General features: G+C 31.1%; 2 protein-coding genes and 1 long non-coding RNA gene across 5 annotated transcripts; 2 read left to right on the top strand and 1 right to left on the bottom strand.

Moving 5' to 3' along the window:
- Window positions 1–4,353: 4,353 nt before the first annotated feature.
- LOC114407643 (receptor-like cytosolic serine/threonine-protein kinase RBK2) lies at window positions 4,354–14,316 on the top strand. 3 transcript variants are annotated; one of them, XM_028370822.1, is made up of 10 exons: window positions 4,355–4,874; window positions 5,336–5,458; window positions 5,760–6,104; window positions 6,981–7,232; window positions 7,423–7,580; window positions 8,548–8,627; window positions 8,728–8,863; window positions 8,962–9,111; window positions 9,332–9,433; window positions 13,907–14,316. In XM_028370822.1, exons 2-9 carry the CDS (start codon window positions 5,374–5,376, stop codon window positions 9,383–9,385), a joined length of 1,260 nt encoding a protein of 419 aa, XP_028226623.1. In that variant the 5' UTR covers window positions 4,355–4,874; window positions 5,336–5,373; the 3' UTR covers window positions 9,386–9,433; window positions 13,907–14,316. The 3 variants fall into 3 exon arrangements, with proteins under 3 accessions (XP_028226624.1, XP_028226623.1, XP_028226622.1); XM_028370823.1 differs by lacking the exon at window positions 13,907–14,316 and having other exon boundaries at window positions 4,354–4,874; window positions 8,962–9,173; window positions 9,332–9,796; XM_028370821.1 differs by lacking the exon at window positions 13,907–14,316 and having other exon boundaries at window positions 9,332–9,796.
- Window positions 7,748–9,059, bottom strand: LOC114407645. Its single transcript, XR_003665667.1, has 3 exons — window positions 8,923–9,059; window positions 8,395–8,839; window positions 7,748–8,138 (listed from the first exon to the last, which is right to left on the bottom strand). It is a non-coding gene; the product is annotated as an uncharacterized LOC114407645 (long non-coding RNA).
- Window positions 14,317–16,597: 2,281 nt separating the features above from the next.
- On the top strand, window positions 16,598–18,944 carry LOC114407644 (histidine-containing phosphotransfer protein 1-like). The gene is made up of 6 exons (XM_028370824.1): window positions 16,598–16,734; window positions 16,910–17,040; window positions 17,157–17,225; window positions 18,173–18,244; window positions 18,424–18,496; window positions 18,717–18,944. The coding sequence occupies exons 1-6, from the start codon at window positions 16,672–16,674 to the stop codon at window positions 18,759–18,761; spliced, it is 453 nt and encodes a 150-aa protein (XP_028226625.1). The 5' UTR covers window positions 16,598–16,671; the 3' UTR covers window positions 18,762–18,944.
- Window positions 18,945–20,148: the final 1,204 nt, after the last annotated feature.

The raw sequence follows: 20,148 nt of genomic DNA on the forward strand, positions 1-20,148 counted from the left end.
GGGAAATAAGATATGATAGAAATGTTTAGAGAGAGACAAAAAATTTATACTACAGTCCAGAGTATTCTTTTTCTCCTATTATGTTTGTTCTCCGTAATTGTGTTTAGCTCATTGCCTCCACTTCCTCAAAATCCTAAGATTGTATCATAGTTTTTTATCCATCAATAGTGAATTGTGAAAGCTTAAACTCTATTGCCATAAAGTGAAAGAGCATGGAGAAAAAGAGTAAACCATTGAGTTGATAAAGCCAGCAGTGGTGCTTAGGAGTTAGGATTACTATCACCATAGCTAGAGCAAAGATGGAGCAACAATCTATGTAGATGAAGAGACAACAAAGTTGCAACAAGTTATTAACACTCCTGCTCTGTGCTCATTTCCATTTGATATGATATAAAGACATTTCTTGAGGTACAAATTACATATCTTTTTATTGCTTTACGAGTGTATTCTTTCTAGAGGGAATCAAAATGTGTACACTCACAAATATTATTGGGGTTGCAACTGCCTTGTACATGGACTTTGTCAATTTAGAATGGAAATCATATCTTAGGTTGTTCAATTGGATGCTATCAGAACCTGAACTTCTTCACCATGCTGGATTGGACTCTATTGTTAATTTTCTTGAGGAGTGGAGGTAGGAAATTTATATTTTCATTGGTTTTGGGCTTATTTACGTGATTTAGCTGTCATCTTCCTTTTTAACCTCTGTAATTCTTTATTGAAATATCATATTTATTTAAAAATAACATCAACAATTTGTGATTAATTAACAACATTAAACTTTCAGGTATTTAAATAAATGATTATGAACGTAGATAAATTTAATGTATATGATATTATGTTAGTATATGATAATGTACGACTCCCTGGATAAGTATCCATTTTTTTGTTTATTAAATACATCATCTTTTCTATATACTAAACAATTCTAATATTTTTATATCATAGAAATATTCAATTTATATGAAAAATATATATTTAATTATGTATCTATATTTTTGTGCTCTGTTTTTCATTTTTTAGGAAGTTTATTACTAATTTTACAATTAAATTCTTAAAAATGAAATCACATTTCATAATTTATTATGACCCAGTAAACTTATTTTTTTTTTCTTACAGATTAAATTATATTTTTATATGCTACAATCATTTAAATTTTTAAAATATTCAATATATATAAATTTATAATAGAAAATAACTAAAAAAATGTAAAATCCTAGTTATCTACAAAATATTAAATGTGAAGAAGAGTTTAATCTTTTGGTGAAAATTGAAATTGTTATTTTAATGCTTCGATAAGTTGAAGAAAACAAGAAGACAACGTTGAAGCATAATCACCAAAAAAAAATTATTAAAGGTTTGTAAATTCTTTTTTGGGATCCTCTTCAACCATGGGCCCGGCCCAGGATCGTCACCCCCTTAGGTTCGGCCCTAGATTTTGTGGGCATTTATACTATGCACTCGCAGTATTACATCGGATACCTCCTATTACATTTTAGAATGAATTTTTTGGAATGTAAATTTACTTTTTAAAATGGATTTTTTTAAATGTAATGAGAGATACATGATGTAATAATGGGAGTGCAGAATACAATAGCCAATTTTGTATTATTGCACAAATTCTTTGCTTTTTTAAATATTTACAATAACTTTTCTTATAATGATATCGTGTAGCGTTTTATAAACAACTAATGTAACATTTTTCAAACAAATTAGTGTAGGAGTAGAAAAAATAGGAGGATTCTGTGCAATTCAATGAAACCTTAATAAATGAGATGACTGTGTAATTTATTTCAATAATTAATATATTAATTATTTAAAAACATATACAACAACAATAACAAAGTCTTATTTTACTATGTGAAATCGATTAAAATACATAAATAAATTAAATTTTAAAAAAGTGAGATGAGTTCCCACGATTATTTCTAAATTGACAAATGAGTTGAGTGTAATTTATTTGTATTTCCAATATCCATGCTCTCCTAATTTGACCCTGAATCCATGCTGCCTTTTGTGGGATTTGGGACAGTGAGCCAAATTTGTCCTTGAGCCTACCCGCTGTCTTCCATATTATCAAGAGGAGACATGAGTAAGGAATCCCTAAATGCTGTCAATGTTGTGCCAAAAGTTGTTTTTGTCTCTGATGTCATGCTACACACAAAAATCAAAATACAAATTGCACCTTATTCTTACATGGGCTCTCAGTGTTTGTAGTGGAGGGAGTTAGACTAGTGGTAATTGAATCAAGAACCGCAGCTAAATCATTGGATTGGATTTCAAAGAATAAGATATTTACCAAAAATGCTAATACGGAGAATGGGATAGTAGAAATGTTTAGATATTTTCTCCTATTATGTTTCTTCCCCCTTATTTTTTTGGTACTCCACTTCCTCAAAATCCCAAGGTGGTTTAATAAATTTTTGATCCGTCAACTATGAATTGTGAAAGCTTAGATTCTATTGCCAGGAAGTGAAAGTGCAAAGCACGGCAAATCATTGAATCGATGAGCCATTAGTGGAGCTTAAGATTATTGTCGACAACACCACTACCAATTTGGAATAGCAGAGTGGTCTATCATTGCCACCAATCCATAAAGCTTCGATAATCGACAGTGAGACCATGAAGTACTGCATGTGATGGAAACACAATCTAGTAAGCATTCTTGGTGATCCTACAATCTATTGTTCCCAGTACCTAGGGAAGGGTCTTGGTGCACACACCACGTTTTTGGTCGCAATAGCTGGAGCAACAATCTACGTAGAGGAAGATGCAACAAGGTATTAACACTCCTGCATCGTCGATCAATTACGAAAAAAAGAAACCCGCTAAGAAATCAGGAACTATCGATGCCTTTATTTTTTGGTGTATTATTTATTAGACTAAGGACACATTTGTCTTAAAGGAAACAAATCAATTGTGAGACCAAAGCAGTTACACCGGTGATTATTGTGTTGCAAGTTGAGTGATGATGGCAAAAACAAAGTAAAGCACATCGAAACAAACTATATAAATTCAAGTATAAATTGTCATGACGGATTCATGCAATTCCTTCCCTTGGTCTCTGCTCATCAAACTCTGGACATTTTTACTGAGGTTTAACTTCCTACTTTGTTCCATAAGTTGATTTTCAAGTTAGGGATAATCGACATTTGTCATCCTCAACTTTCGTGGGGGTGACTACTCTATGATCATAAAGCTTGATTAGTTTGGGTAGTTACAATTGCATTGCCTTAGTTTATTAATTGTACCATATTTAGTTCCCATGAGGCACTTCTCTCGTATGGGATTCGAATCTTGTGACTTGTGAATGAGACATTAATTTCTTCTACTGAAATCAAATTATTTATAATTTTACAACAAAAGAATATGAAAATAACATTAATTAATTATTAATTAATGTGGAATTCAAACCAATTATGTTGTGAGCTAGGAAGCACAAACACATTTGGTGAAGGCGATGTCTGACATGTGTTCCATACTGATACTGACACGCGACAAACACGGTGTCAGACATGTTTTTACTTTGTCTAATCTTTTTTTTTTTTGACTTGAATATGTCATGGACACGGCCCAAACAGTTCAACACGCTTCGAACACTTCTCTTGACATGCAGTGGATACTCCTCTGAAATTTTTATCAAAATTTTTCTTGTATAAAGGAAGGGATTACTTGATCCATTTTCATATCGATCATGATATATATATAATAATTCGAACACCCATAGGGTTATGAAAATTCTCGAGAAACAACCGGTCGTATTGTTTGTGTCAATTGTCATTTAGCTAATAAGTCCGGGGATATTGAGGTTCCACAAGTGGTACTTCCTGATAGTGTATTTGAATAAAAATCAGCCTAAAAGATTAGATTATAAAAATTCCTTTTTAAAATTAGCCTATTTTGATAACCTCTCACGAAACGTTCTACTTTCTTCTCTTTTATTCACGTTTGTGGCTTGCTCCTTTTGCACAACATCGTCCGTTCACGTTATCGAGTATGCCGTTGTCACTAGTTATTTTTTGTTTGCTATTGCCTTGATGGCATTTGGTCGTCTTGTTTGGCTGACTTCGTGTTCGTCATTCGCCTTGTTTCTCTTTTTTGTTCTCTGACTTTCCTCTTCTCCGTGCATTTCCGGTACATCCTTTGTTTCTCTTCTATTCATGTTGTGTTCCGAATTCCATGTTGTGTCCTTGTTTGAGATTGTGTTTCATAAGTTGTGAGAGATTAACTTCTTTTCATCATAAAAAAATTAACTTCTTCCATGCATTAAATTTTACTTGCTTATAGAAAAAAAAAGGAAAATAATATTAATAATCATTAATGATACATTAATAATATTAATAATCATTAATGATACATTAATAATTATTAATATTATTTTTCTTTTCTCTTTTTTTTTCTATAAGCAAGTAGAATTTAATGCATGGAAGAAGTTAATTTTTTTATGACGGAAGAAGTCTCCACTCTCTTTTATAAGTTATAACTGAAACGTTCTTATGTCACACTCCCAGTGGGGGTTAAGTCTACGAGCACAACTAGTTGCGGAGGCTTTACCACAACTCCACAACCAGATGACATAAGCAAAGACTGTTTACATATACTCATGGAAGAGAGATAAAATGGGTGTGAGAGTGAAATGTGAATTGTGAACTATGAAATGAATCAAAATTCGTTCCCCAATTAGCTTCTGGGTTTTTAATGTCACTTTTGTAACTGAAGAGCACTCGGTGGCTTATTGAAGAGTAGAAGGATTTTTCTTAACAAGGCCTTTCTGAAGGCATCAACTAGCATGCTTTGGTTCTGTCACCTTTAATTGCCAATAGCGGAGACCAGAGAGATTATTGTTTAACGTATTTCTGCGTTTTAACATCTGGGTATGTTTGTTTTTTCTTTTTCTCTAGCTTACTTGATTCTTCTTTCTGGGTAGTTCATGTTCCATGTTCCCCTTACATGTCTTGTGTATCAGCCATTCCGTTGGTTGCTGAACGTGTTTTTTTGCCAGTGATCGGTAATTTCGGAATCGTTCTTTTGTTCTGTCTACCAAATAAATTTGTTGTTATTATTTATTGATTATTAAAAGCTGTGTCAGTTATTTTTATGGTTCCATGTCAAATGAGACCAAGTCGCTTATTAAAAATGCTTCCATTTCTGTTTTCTACATGCACATACCGAAGTTCAGTCAAAGCTAACGGTTATTATTTTATTAACTTTTTATGCTTCCCTATGTTTTTTCTTGGCTGCTTCTGCTTCCTGTTTCTAACTTAATTGTTGATTCACTCTCTCTATATATTTGTAACTCTTCTTTTTTCCATTCATCTGCTTTTTCGTATCATAGACGGACAGTGAAGAGAAATTCCGGCAAACAGATCAAAGATGGTCCCAATTGACCCCGCTTTCAACGACAAGCACAAAAAACGAGGCATTGTGTATACTTGCCCTGCTTCTGTTTCTGCCCAAGGTTCCTTCCATTACACTTTTCTTGTGGTTTCAGGATCTGTTTGCTTGTGGTGGAAGGAAACTAAGAGGAAATAAAATTTTGAAATTGAATTGAAGAGAAAATGAAAGAAATGAAAATTTTGAATTTTCATTGTTAGTAATTAACCTTCCTCTCTCTTTTCCTTTTATTTTTTTTTCAATCAAGCCGAAGGAAATATACAGTTATTTGTATCTTTTTCCCCCTTTGTTAACTATCTTTCCAACCAAACATACCAATTATTTCTCCCATCATTATAATGTTCATTTTTATTTTGCTCTTCCAGATTTGGGAGAATTTGATTTGGAGAAAGAGAAAAGTGTGGTAACTCTAAAAGAACTTTTAGAAGACTGCATTAGAGATACTGACAACTCTCAACAACTATCTGAATTGGCTGTTAGTTGTCCAAGCTTAAGGACACAGTTTTATTGGAGCAAGTTTTTGAAACTATGGAAAAGAAGATCTTTTAAGCACCTACCATCTTTTCCTCCGAGTTGTGTGCCAAACATAACAAAGACTAAAAACAGAACCATTCAAGAAATTTCTGTTGTATGTAATTCATACTGTTCCAGAACTTTGATGAATTTTAGTCTCGATAACCTGAGAAATGCAACCAACAATTTTAGCAATGGTTTGTAGTCTAGCCCTGTTTTTCAGACCAATTGTATTTCTAGTATTTTAGTAAATTATAATATAGTTTGATTAGGATTAGGATTAGAGAACATACCAAACAAGATAGAATCATAATTAGTGGTTTAACATCTCAGATTCACATCTACAAGTAAATTCAAGTCAAAATTGTGACAATAATGTAGAAGCAAGTATTATATGTTTTCAAATTGACATGCGTCAAGAGCTTTTAACGTCCAACCAAACGCATGGATAGTGTTGCATTGCGTGAGTGGATATACTAGACAAGATTAGATTAAAAAAAATGAATGCACTAGAGAAAAAAGTTAAGATAGCAACTATTGTTAAAAAGATCTCATAACTCACTTTAGATTTGTTTAGGCATGTATGGACAAGACTTGTAAAAGGCCCCATAGGGTAGTCCAATTGCTCGAGGCAGAGAAAAACTATAGGCAATCCATTAGGAAATGTTTGGAAGTCAATAATGTGTTTATAGACATGAATTATATCAAAAGATATGCTATCATTTAATCCATTTTGCCGATCCCACCTAGTGAACAAAGGCTGGTAGTTGCTATGTAGTTTGGTTGTGAATTCATTTTTGCTATGTGTGGATGCTGCTACAGGGAGTATTGCTGTGCATGATTCATATTTTTGTTATAAACGGTATAGGGATAATTTTGTAAGCTTGTACTATAATCTATATATACAGGTTGCAATTCTATTTCTGTTTAATAAGAAATATACATTTGTCCTGCTCCCGAGTTAATCCTTTCGTGTGCTTTCTGTTTTCTGTTCTTTACTTTAAAATACTGTTCCTAATTTCTCAACAAGTATATTTTGCTTTCTGATAAATGGCATCAATTTACTTGTATAGAGAATATGATTGGAAGAGGTGGCTTTGCTGATGTTTACAAGGGTAGCCTCCAAGATGGACAACTAATAGCAGTTAAGCGACTGAATAAAGGGACTCCAGAAAACAGAACATCAAGCTTTCTGTCTGAGCTAGGCATTCTTGCTCATGTTGATCATCCTAACACTGCCAAACTTATTGGATGTGGAGTAGAAGGAGGAATGCACCTTGTCTTCGAACTATCTCCACTGGGAAATTTAGGGTCTCTTCTTCATGGTGTGCACTTGGTTCCAAGTATTCCACTATTCTCCTATGTGAAAGCTTTCTAATTGGCTTTGCTGGTATATAACAATCTAATTGGCCATTTTTTGTTATATACCAGACTCAAATATGAGACCTTGTTTTAGAAAGCTTTCTTTTTAAATGTATTTACTGATTACGTTTTAACCTTTCATGAAATATTCAGGTCCAAATAAAAATAAATTAGATTGGAGTAAAAGGCATAAAATTATTATGGGGATAGCGGATGGCCTTCTTTATCTTCATGAGATTTGTCAAAGGCGAATCATTCATAGAGACATTAAAGGAGAGAATATTTTGCTCACAGAGAATTTTGAGCCACAGGTATTTATTATTGTGATTAGAGAGAATTACTTCATAAAAAAAAGTGCATTGACTTGTCAAACTTGGAAACATATTTACTTTGAGTTTTTCAATTTTCATATTCAATAATTCTTATAAAAATGCTGTTTTATTTTTATTTTATTCCTTACTTTCAAAGATCGATAAAATAAATAGTAAAAACAACTTGTACAATTATAAACAATGAGACTTCTTTGTAATTACTAGTAAAACACAAGGTTTTAAATTGTAGTCACTTCGCAATTTCATCACAAACTTGATATTGTGAGAAATTGAAGACAAATGCTGCCAATGCACATTGTGATCGTGAATAACTCAAACCTTGAAGTTACAGATGAAACTATGGTCACATACCGTTATTTAAAACCTTGGTAAAAGGAAAAATTGAAGATAGAAACATTTTCTCAAGTAAAACGGCATTTAGGCTCCCTGAATGTGTATTATGTGGTTGTGTTGATGTAATGAAGTTACTGCTTTCTTCTTCTTCATTTCTTCTCATTTTCTGATACACGTGCATAGTTATCACTCTAGGACCATGCCCTGCTAAAAAAACAATCTACAATAAGGACTAACGACATATTGGATGGCCAATTAGCTATGCTTTGGTCTGTGTGAACAATCCTCTCACAGAACAACATCATCAAGCTAGTTATTATATGATCCATACTATCTACATCCAGCTTAGAATTTTGAATATAAATCATATTCTCCGAAAATCTTACAAGCTTCACCAAGAGATGATTATATAAATTGTGCCGTGGCACTGTGTGTGTGTGTTGAATGTTCTCTTTCATACCTTGTTATTACATATTCTGCTGGTGAAAGAAGCTGAAACCTAGTGATGTGGATTTTAAAGCTTTGCTTCTGGATCCCCTGCTAATAGAGTATAAGTTCGAGACTTATATTTCATCTGATATATCACCATTTTACTAATTGAGAATTTCTCCAGATTTGTGATTTTGGGCTTGCAAAATGGTTACCAGAACTGTGTACTCACCGTAATGTATCAAAATTTGAAGGCACAATGGGGTAAGCAAATATATATACATATGATAAACTACTAAAACTATAGTTAGAGAATTGTTTGTTCTCATGATCTAATGTTTACCCATGATCATTTAATTGACAGGTATTTAGCTCCTGAATATTTTATGCACGGCATAGTAAGCGAGAAAACTGATATTTATTCCTTTGGGGTCTTGCTTTTGGAGATTATAACCGGGCGTCATGCTTTGGATCATCTGAAGCAAAGTATTGTGTTATGGGTAAGTCAATCTCCAAAGTGTTGAAATGTCATATATCATCCAAGTATTACTATTACTACCTTAGAGGCCTTAGCACATTGTGATTTCTTGTGTTGTAGGCCAAGCCTTTATTTGAAGCCAATAACATTAAGGACCTTGTTGATCCTTCTCTGGGTGATGATTATGACCGGGAACAAATGGATCGTGTTGTTTTGACTGCATCTCTGTGTGTTGAGCAGTATCCTATCTTACGCCCCAGCATGAGTCAGGCAAGTATGCAGCCTAAGACGTTGCATTACTGCAATCATCATGAAAAATAAACTAAGATATTGTTAGTTACTGTACCTATTTATGTTTTTCAGTTAACTTTGGTTTAAATTAAATATCATAGAGGATTACAATGTGTTACCTTTTTTTATTATGCTGACTTTTTTGTAGAATCTTCACCTTTAAAGAGGAGATTGATCACATTTTCATTATTGGCTGCAGGTTGCAATACTGCTAAGAGGTGATGACTTTGTGCTGGAACATAGGAGTCACTAGATGCTAAATAACACAACTCAAGAAACTATCTAAGTGATCTCAGTCGAGGTAAGCAGGATGCCTTAGGTTCTTGAGAACTAAGGAAACCATATTCAAAATCTTAAGTTGTGTTACATGGCTAAATAGTATTTGATTGTAGGATAGGATATGCGAGAGAAGATGAGGAGTTAAAGTCCTCTCCCTCCAATTTTTGTTTCGCTTTTAATATTAGGGAATTATCCTTTCCTTCTTTCTTCCCTAGAATCAAAGACTCCAATAATGTCCATCTTATAGCATTTGAAAGTCAATAGAAATAACCTCTCTTGGACTTATTGATTTAAAGGAAGAGAAAAAACGGGATGATAGGCTTGCATTAAGTTCTTTGTTATCGAAATTTTAAATTAAATTATGAAAAGTTGATGTTGTAATATATTTTTACAAGAAGAAATTAATTTTTACCAAAAGTAATTTTTATAGAGTTATTCTTTATTCTCATACTTCATATCTTTTTTTGAATCGAACAAATAAGATTAATGACTTGTTACAATCATCAAATTATAAGAAAATAAATTATCAAGTAATATTAAAATAGTTACTTTTTATGTTAACGTCTATCCTATTTCTAGAGAACTATTAACATGAATTCTTTGTTATTCTCTTTATAATCTCTCCAACTCTTTCCTTTTTATAAATGTTAAAATGAAAAAATATTCAACTTAGTTTAGTTGACCCTTATCTCATTAAAGAATAAAATTGATCGGGTTAAACTCATTTTAAAATTGAGTTATAAATTTTAACTTAATTCAACTTTGTTAAAAATTGAGTTTACCCATTAAAATTTAAAAAATATCTCAAAAATAGATAACTCACAAGTTGACCTATGAAATAAATAAAAATATATAAATCATTCAAACATAAACATCAGTTGAGACAAATGTTTTTTAGAAGTTATTAGATAATAGTCAACAAAATATTATGTCAAAAAAATAATATTTGAACACGCAATAAACATTAAAAAAAAAAAACTCAATTTGGTGAGTCAACTCAAAGTAACTTGTCCTTCATCCATTAGGTTGATAAAATTATATGGGTCAAGTTATGCAAGTTGGAGGGTTGAATTATATAATTCAACTTAACTCGTGTTTTTCTTCTCTCTAATCTACGCATATACACTCCGATCGCCTCCCACAACATTCCCATGTTCAGATGTTATTAATTTCTTCTCTTGCACTCACGTTTTTTTGTTTTGTATATCCTTTTTTTCCATTAAAATTGTATTGTCCAACGTGCAAAGCATAAAGATAGTTCTAGTTCTATATATTCTTCTTAAGTAAGACTTTTAACAAATAATTTTATACAAGGAAAAAAAATAATTGAAAAGACTAATCATGTTATGATGTAAATCTTTTTAATTTAAATAAAATTATTTCTTAAAAATATATGTGATACTGGAAAAGAAAATATTAATTTCAAAATTCTTTAAAATTATTAAAATAAATTTGTTCAGTTTTTTTACATACATGATTAAATGGTATAAGTATGTAAGATGTGTGTTTTTATTGGACTCTTTGATTTTAGGGAAGAAAGAGGGAAAAATAAATTTCCTAATATTAAAAACAAGACTAAAATGGGAGGGAGGAAACTTCAATCCCTCATTTTTCCTCATATTTCATATCATCCAATCAAAGAGTATATAGGCATGTAACACAATCAAAGATTTTGAGTATGATGTCCTTAGTTCTAAAAAAACCGAAGGTAACGTGCTTATGTCGAGTGGGATTATTGAGATAATTTGTTGAGTGGTATTATTAAGTATCTTATTACTTTTCCGAGTATATGTTCCAACACAAAATCATCACCTCCTAGTAGTATTGTATCTCTAGAAAAAATAATAATAAGACTCTAAAAAAAATGAGGTAGGTGAAAAACCATGTGTAAGCACCATAACTTAATTAAGAAATGATTTCTTAACAATAAAAAAGTAAATTTTTGAAATCTAAAAGCAAATGAAGATTGAAAAAATTATAAATTTCAAAGATATTAAAACCACAATACTTAACGATACAAAATTCAACAAATTGAAAATTTTCTAAGTGAAAAACTATAAACATGTTGGATTTTAATATTTATTTTAGTATTATTTTTTTATGCAAGAGCCAAACAACTCATAGATGCATATCCTAAAATAATTCATCAAAAGTTCTAAGATTTATGACATGCTTCATTATTATTAAATATTAAAATAAATAGCTGAATCTATTGTTGATTTTTGTTCTAGGTGTTATACAAACCTAGAATCGCACATGCAAACCTAGAAATTGAGAAGTAACATATTGGAAAATTAAAAGCCATCCAGCAAATCAAAATTCAAACTGAGAAAGTCATAAAGTGAAAAATCACCAGATTAGGAGGAGCTGAAAGAGAGAGTGAATCAGGGGGGGAGGTGAGACGGAGAAAAGTATTATGGGTAGGCATCAACTTTCATAAAATTTATAAGAAAAAGGTGTCGGTTCTAAGCGTTATACCGTAATAGTCATGTTTTTAATAGTGAATTGAATTTAAAGCTTTTAATGAGATAAAATTTATTATATGCATCAACTTGAGAAAAATGTTATGGGTAGACCTCAACTTTCATAAAATTTATGAGAAAAGAGTGTCGGTTCTAAGCGTTATACCGTGATAGTCGAATTTTTAATAGTGAAATGAATTTAAATCTTTTAATGAGATAAAATTGATGATATGCATCAACTTTTATGGGTAGGCATAAACTTTCATAAAATTTAAGAAAAAAAGGTGTATGTTCTAAGTGTTATATCGTGATAGTCATATTTTAATAGTGAATTGAATTTAAAGCTTTTGATGGGATAATATTTATGTTAGGCGTCAATTTGAAGGGAATGGAGGGAGAGGGTGAAATTGAACTTGAGTGAAAAAAATGTCATGGAATAGACATCAACTTTCATAAAATTTATGAGAAAAGGACGTTATATTTTTAATAGTGAATTGAATTTAAAACTTTAAACGGACAGAATTTAAAATATGGGAAAAACTAAACGGTGAAGCAACGCCTTTAAGTATTTATTGTTTTGAAATTAAAAAGACTATGACTAAGATCATGTGGTTTATGGTGGACAAGCAATCTCTAGCCATTGAATTTATTAATAAAATATTTACCTGTGAACATATGTTATGAATTAATAATTTTTCAAAGGTTGTATATCAGAATCGGGAATGAGAATGCATGTTTTCAAGTTCTCTTTCACAAAATAAATAGCTTTACAAACCTTGAAACAATATTTTCTTAATTAAAAGTTAGAAATTAAAATGTAAAACACAATTGACTACGTGTAGATTTCTCTGCATTTGTGTTGGCTCTATAGTCTCACGATCACGAAGACTAAGGCAATTTTCGCCTTTCTAATCTTATTTGTTATCAAGATTAAGATCTTAGCTTAATTAATCTTTTTTCCAACTTTACATGACATTGAAAATGTTCCATTCCTAGAAAGAAGCCACCGGCAAATTGACATTCTTCGTTGGCCCATGTTTGAAAATTTTCTCATAAAGCAAAAATATGTGACCGATTTGATGCCTAAATTTGAATTTGTAGCCCACTATTGATTTGTTTGCACTTTGTAGTTCTAGTCAATTTCAATAATCAATAACCATAATCTTAAAGAAAGAGGGATGGCCCAGGCCATAATAATACTCTTATCTATGGAAATAGGATCTTTTTCTTTCTTGGTATACTTTTGGGCAGGGCAATGTCACGTGAATACAAAATTGTAATTGTGTTTGTGATCCACAATTTTTGTTAATGGCTTGTATTTAATTTAGATACGAAAAAGATGTTATTTAGAAATGTTACATCCTTCCAATAATATTTCAGATTTCTTTAATTAAAAAATAATACATATTTCTTTATATTTCTTTATTCGGATAAAATATATTTAAGGTCTCTCTAAAATTTGAAAAATATTAATATTGTTCTCATAAATTCTTATATTAATTTGGTTCCTATAAAATAAAAATATTTTTATTAGTCATAACTCTATTAGAATTTCCTAAAATAAATTAAACATTTTTTTACAATTAAACGCCTCCAAAAATTATCGTGCACTTCTTAATGAAATTAGGGTGGAAGAGTGAATTCTAGTGCCTTTGGAAGTTTATTTGAGAAGATAAAGGGAAAAAATAATTAAGTCCATGAATTACTTTAGGAGAACAACTAATGAAGTTATGAGTCAGGACCAATAAAAATATTTTTTATTTTTATAGGATCAAATAAATACAAAAAAATTTATAAAAATAAAATTAATATTTTTCAAATTTTACATAAATCTCAAACATATTTTATAATTTTTAGTTTTACACGTAACCTTTTATATGTATGATAAGTTTGTCCATTATTAAACTAATTAATTCAATTAAAAATTATATAAAAAAAGATAATTTATAATTGAATAAAAGAGTATGATAGTTTACACTGTTAATGTATAATTATTAAATTTATATTTAATTAAATTTATTTAGAAATTCCAGGGTCTGGATATTGATTGAGGGACGTATCTTTGTTGTTTTCTTGGGTCTTCCCGTGGCAAGGTGCTGTAATAATGTTTTCTTAGCTGAATATCTATCAAATAATGGTTCCACTGGCATGGATTGGCATGAAGAACAAGAGGTTGATTTGAAGTCCAAGAAAGGGGGTGGTCCCTTTGGAAGTGTTAAAAATCTCCAATTATTGACTAACATGATCGATGTTGTACAGCTTTTATTCCATTTCTGCAGCTACCTCCAAATCCAATTTGGAATAGTAGTAGTTGTATGAGAAAATAGATCCACAAGGTACAGCTTTGTACCGTCGCATGAATACCTCGTCTAAAACTTGGGACCCAACACCAAATTAAGAACCATGTTCTTCTGCTTCTGTTCACTAGTCAGCGACCACATTTTTGTATTTGATTTTACTCCTAGTTGTATTCACTTTTTGATTATGAATGATATAATACAGATTAGAAAACTTCATAAAATAAAAATTGAGTTATGTGAATAGGCATGTTGGACTGTCAATAGCCTCCCCAACAACATGTATCATAAAATTAGCCATGCTTCGCAACAACTTCACCACCCACTCTACTCACTACATAAAACATTTTATACGCTGATTAGAGCATTTTTCTGTTACATCTTCTATAATTAATTAATGGTGTTTTAATTAGATGTTGTATTTAAATTTCTACAATATATATTGAATACAAGTTATTTATTATTTCTAAAAAAAGCATCCGCAGACAATATCACTTAAACAGATAACTTAATAAAAATATATATTAAAAATCATCTAAGTTTCATCCAAACCAAAATATCTTTAAGAAACCCTGTGTAGCAGTAGTTCATATTGCCATCCAGTTATCTGTCTTTGAGTCTAAATTTTCTTTGCCATTTTTTGCATGTCCGGAAAAAATGAACATTGCCCCTTATAGTTGATGACATGATGTCTCCACGTGGTGAGCTAATAGTGGAGTTTTATTTTATAGAAAGTCTTTGATAGACACTACTCACTCTGTTACTTCTTATATATGTATTTCATTTAAGAGAACCTGTATAATAAATTTTATAATTAAGAAAGAAAACGAAAGAAGTTTGAAATATAATAAATGGTGTCATACAAAGAGATACACATAAAAAAAAATTATTTATAAATTTCTTCATTTAATAATTAACGTGTATAATTTTTTTTGTTGAAAAATGTACATTTTTTTTTTACATATCTAACCCTCATGTACTCCCATAACTGCAATGACCATTTCGTTGGTATGTTTTCTAGAAACGTATTTTTAAATTTTAAAATATTTTAAAAATAATAATAATTAAATATTTGCAAATAACAAAATATGAAAAAGCGTGTTATTATTTTCCAGAAATTAAAAATAATTAACCTTCGTCTAACAGCTTAAAAAATAATTATAAATAGCAAGATATGCTTTATTTTTAAAAAGAATTTACAGGTTGGTAGGAAGTGAGAGGTCCACAGTTTGAAATGCCACTACCCCAACAGACAAGATAGCACCTTGGGTCTAGGTAAAGAATTAAAAATTAAAACTAATTTTAAACAAAATAATAAAGGGAGGCGATATCAATTTAGAGAAGGGAATGAAAGGTGAGACAAGCAATAATTCCTCAATGAAAAATATGGAAAGACCGAATGGATCATTTGTGTTGGATATCGAATGGAAAGGTGTTGTTAATGAGGGTATTGGTTTTAAAAACATACTAGTAATAAATTAAAAATTATTCAAATTATGATGGAAAAAAAAGGTCTGGTGATAATATTAAATATCATATTTTAATTTTTAATTTCTTAATATATTTTTTTTCTACTTAGGAATCGAAAATATATAACAAATCATTCATCCGGTTCAATCAATAAGTTAGACCTCCTCCTTTAATATCAGATTTTTTTGTTTTTATCATCAGCATTCTCTTAAAAAGATAGTATACGTTACTAGATGGAAAAGTAAATCTCTTTGTAATTTATGGTCGATTTATTTTGGTGCAGGGAATGCATTAATATATGGTTGGAGTTATTGGCGCACTATACCTATTATTTATGTTTTTTTTTTAATAAAAGTCAAAGTGTAATATATCTATTTGTACTTTATTTTTTAATGATATTTGTACTTTATTATTATTACTATATTTATATTTGAAACTTTCCATTATTTTTTCAAGAGCACGCATGTTTAATAAATGACTATTTATATTACAAAAAATAAATTGAGAAAAAAATTTATTAATATATTAAATGTAATATATTAAACTATTAAATATAAAAATAACATAATATTTATAACTTTGAAATTTAGAGAATATGCTAACAAAGAGAATATTTCATTTTTTAAAAACATTATTTGGTATTAACAAAAAAAAGTCGTTTAATTTAAACCAGAGTCTAAATTAGAGTAAATGTATTTTGTGAGGAAATCCCATTTTGAGGACTCAAGTTTAGTTTATTCTAATCTAATCATAAATCATTGGTTGATGGGGAAGCCAAGAACAGAAACACACTAGGTGACTGACAACGGTTTCTTTAATTCTTTATATAAAAAAACAACCACACCGAGTTCCCGAAGCAGTGATAAGAGAGTTCTCCACATATTTTGACATAACCAAATCTCTATGCAAGCATTAGTGATTTTCCAGTTGAGAACAGAGAGTAAATTATATAAACTTGGTAGCAGAAGGGAGACGAAATAATTACTTGAGATCTTGAGAGGTTGGTTAAAACTTGAGTCGAGAGAACAACAATGTATGGTGTGTCTCAGTTGCAGAGACAGTTGGCTCAATACACTTCTTCCCTGTTTGAAGAGGTAAATATGTCATACAATTACCAATATATGCATTAAGTGAAGCAGAAAATAAAGCCTCATGCATAAGCTATGTATCTTACTTTCTTGTGCTACCCGAACACAACATCTATTTTTTTTCTTCTGCTTTCTCTCGATCTATTTCTCACTGTGTGTGTGGACTGATATCTTTGAAAAGGGTTTCCTAGATGATCAATTTAACCAGCTTCAGCAACTTCAAGATGAAAGCAACCCAGAGTTTGTGGTTGAAGTTGTGACTCTTTTCTTTGAGGATGCAGAGAGGCTTCTTAATGAGCTGGCAAAGGCACTGTAAGGCCACACCAATTAGTTCCTTGTTTGTTTTATTTTATTTTATTTATTCGGTCCCATAGAATGAATGTGTCCTTGGGAATCTCTTTCTAAAATCTAAACTCACTCCCAAACAGAGGCCAGGAAAACATTGATTTTAAAAGGGTGGAAGCTCATGTTCGCCAATTGAAAGGTAGCAGCTCCAGGTAATAATATTTCTTTACCACTAGTTTCTCCATTCTTAAAAGCTCAGCAAAAAAAAAAAAAAAGTGTAAAAAATTGTATGGATTATTGAGGTGAAACACTCTGTAGAATAGTACTAAAAGCATTTTAAAAAGTTGTCATAAAAAATAGAGGGGAAGAATGATCATCAAGAGCGTCTAAGCTTAGTCAAATAGCATGTACAACTTGGGGTGGTGGTGTTGTTTCTTAAGTTGGTGGAAGAAGTTTAAACTATCAAGTATCTATCTGCTGCACCTTTTTTAGCAAGTGACGTCCTTGCTTCACCGTAGTTGCACTCTAGTAGTGTGTTACTGTTGCAATTTGCAAGGATTGGATAGCTTAGTTCCGTTGCAAAAACACCAGCTCCCACATAACTAACAAAGGAGTGACAAATTTTTCACCCCAACGAGAGGGAATCACATAAGATCCAAGATTGAGTCACCTTTCCTTGTAGTTAAAGGGAAAGAGAGAAATCACGACAAGAAAGAGAAATTATTATATGATTTAGAACAATTATATGTCCATGGTCTTGATCAATTCCTACATGACACGCAACTAAATATTATTAATTCTTTCTTGTAAATTGAAAAATTGGCCGGCTATGTCTCACGTAGAAATTGACAGGAAATTATAGACATGTGGTCCTCCTAAACCACACAATATTTATATTATAATTTCTCTACTAAAGGACACATTTTCCTCCTCCTTCCTTCTCCAGCTAGCATGATTTTGATAATATCCGTTATGTTATTTGAATGTCAGATGATTGACATTCTATATGATACTGAATGCAATTATCTTATATCTAGCTTACTTTTTAATTTTTTCCGTATACACTTGTTTAAAAAATACTCATACTAAGAGATGAACACTAAAGTTGTACAAGAAAAAAAGTGTTTTGATAAGGTTATTGAATTGTTGGGAAATACAGCATTGGCGCACAAAGAGTTCAGAAAGTTTGCATTGCCTTCCGAAACTACTGTGAGGAGAAAAATGTTGAAGGGTAAGCTTCGAAACTATTGAACAACTGTAAGGTTATTGAAATGTTGAAGGGTAAGTTTTCATATACTATGGATATGGAACTTTTCAAAATACCATGTCTAGTCATCTTTTAAGCTTTGGAAAATTATTTACTATTTTAAAATTGGATATGCTAATGAGAAAATAAGGGTTGGTTTTCAGGTGCCTTAAAAGTTTACAGGAAATAAAACAGGAGTGTTCCTTGGTGAAAAGCAAGTTTGAAACTCTCTTCAAGGTAAGGGGATGAAGGTCTAGTACGTCTTAATCAACTTATTAGTATATAACAAAGGTCGGCCCAACAGTGTGTCCTAAAGCAAATTATATCTAAAATATTTTTTAATTTGTTGAATGTAAAAAGTTTTTACTCTAACAAAATATGAAAATTAAACTCTAACAAGAAACTTTTTATGTCTCCCTTGAAGTTCTTATATAAATTTCTACTTATGTGATTCTAGATGGAGCAGCAGCTTTTTGCCGCAGGGGGGTCGGTTACTAGGTAGTGAGTGATACGGGGCAGGGATGTTCCATGCAATTTGCAATAACCCTAAGAAAGCATTTTTCACGTCCACTTTGCTGTAATTTTCTGTTTTTTGTTTTTCTGAATGGGAGAAGGAAAAACTGGTTTCTAAATTTGAACTCATTACCAACCAATATCAAAACACAATTGTTTATGACTTTGTCCACTCTACTTGTGCAATATTAATCTGTCTTTATCTTTGCCAACGAAGCAAGAAAATGTCACCAAGCATAATGGTGCAATTACCGTGAGGAAAAAACTAGGGAAACCCCACTTCGGTGGATGTTTTAAAGTGCACACAAGTTAACTATGAGCAATGACGATATAGATCTTTAGGGAGTGCTTGTTTCATGACATGTTATTGAATTTTCATAAATATGAAAATAGAAATATATATTTTTATATTTGTTAGAAGGTAATAAAAAAATATTAAGTATCTTTTATTCTCATGAAAATGAGATTTCAATGTTTATACTGATTTTATATTCATTTTATTCTTATGGATCGAGCGGAGAATGAGAATGTGAATTTCTTTGCGGTGAGAAACATAATTATTGTATAAAGATTTTTTTATACTCTCATTACTATTACACACTATCCCACTATATCTATCTACCGTTGTTTGTATCGGTGGTAAGTTCTAAATAATACCCGCCTTATTTTTTTCATAGTTCTTTGAAACCGCGGTGGATAGTTAAGGATTTATTCGTACCGTTTGTAAGACTTGTTTTTTGGAATTGATATTGGAATCAGTCACATTATAGTATTGGATGTTGGTTTCAATTGTAAATAACAGAGGATTAACAATAACTTTTTTTAAAACAAAGAGAACTATTTCATTTCATTAGCATTATGATGGGAAATACAATCCGGAGCATAATCAAACTGGTGGATACAATTTAAAAACCTAGAAGCCTTTGCTAGGCAATGAATTTGTAAAATAAATCAGCTTGGCTCTACACTTTGCTACAATAGTGTGAAATTCAATAAAACCCAAAGTAGCAGAACATGTTGTATCAATAAGGACTTGACAATCAAATTCGAAAATGACGTGAGTTGCATTGGTCTCTTGAGCCCATGTAATTGCTTGAAGAAGATCCCAAGCTTCTGCCTCCCTTGATTCTGGACATCCCGGAGAAAGTTGTGTTCGTGCTTTAACAAATGCTCCCTTGTCATCTCATACAAATTCCTACTCAAATATTCTATTTAAAATTCTCCTCAAATTTATTTGTTGTCATTTTTTTTAATGAGTTGTGCTTATTTTGCCCCAACCTTTTTGGTTATTTATGGCTATGCGTGACATATATTTATTCTTTGAATTGAGTTATTCATATGCGAGAAGCAAAGACATGTAAAGTTACAATTGTGTC

This window comes from Glycine soja, chromosome 3 (assembly GCF_004193775.1).
Source record: "Glycine soja cultivar W05 chromosome 3, ASM419377v2, whole genome shotgun sequence".
Classification (NCBI taxonomy): Eukaryota; Viridiplantae; Streptophyta; class Magnoliopsida; order Fabales; family Fabaceae; genus Glycine; species Glycine soja.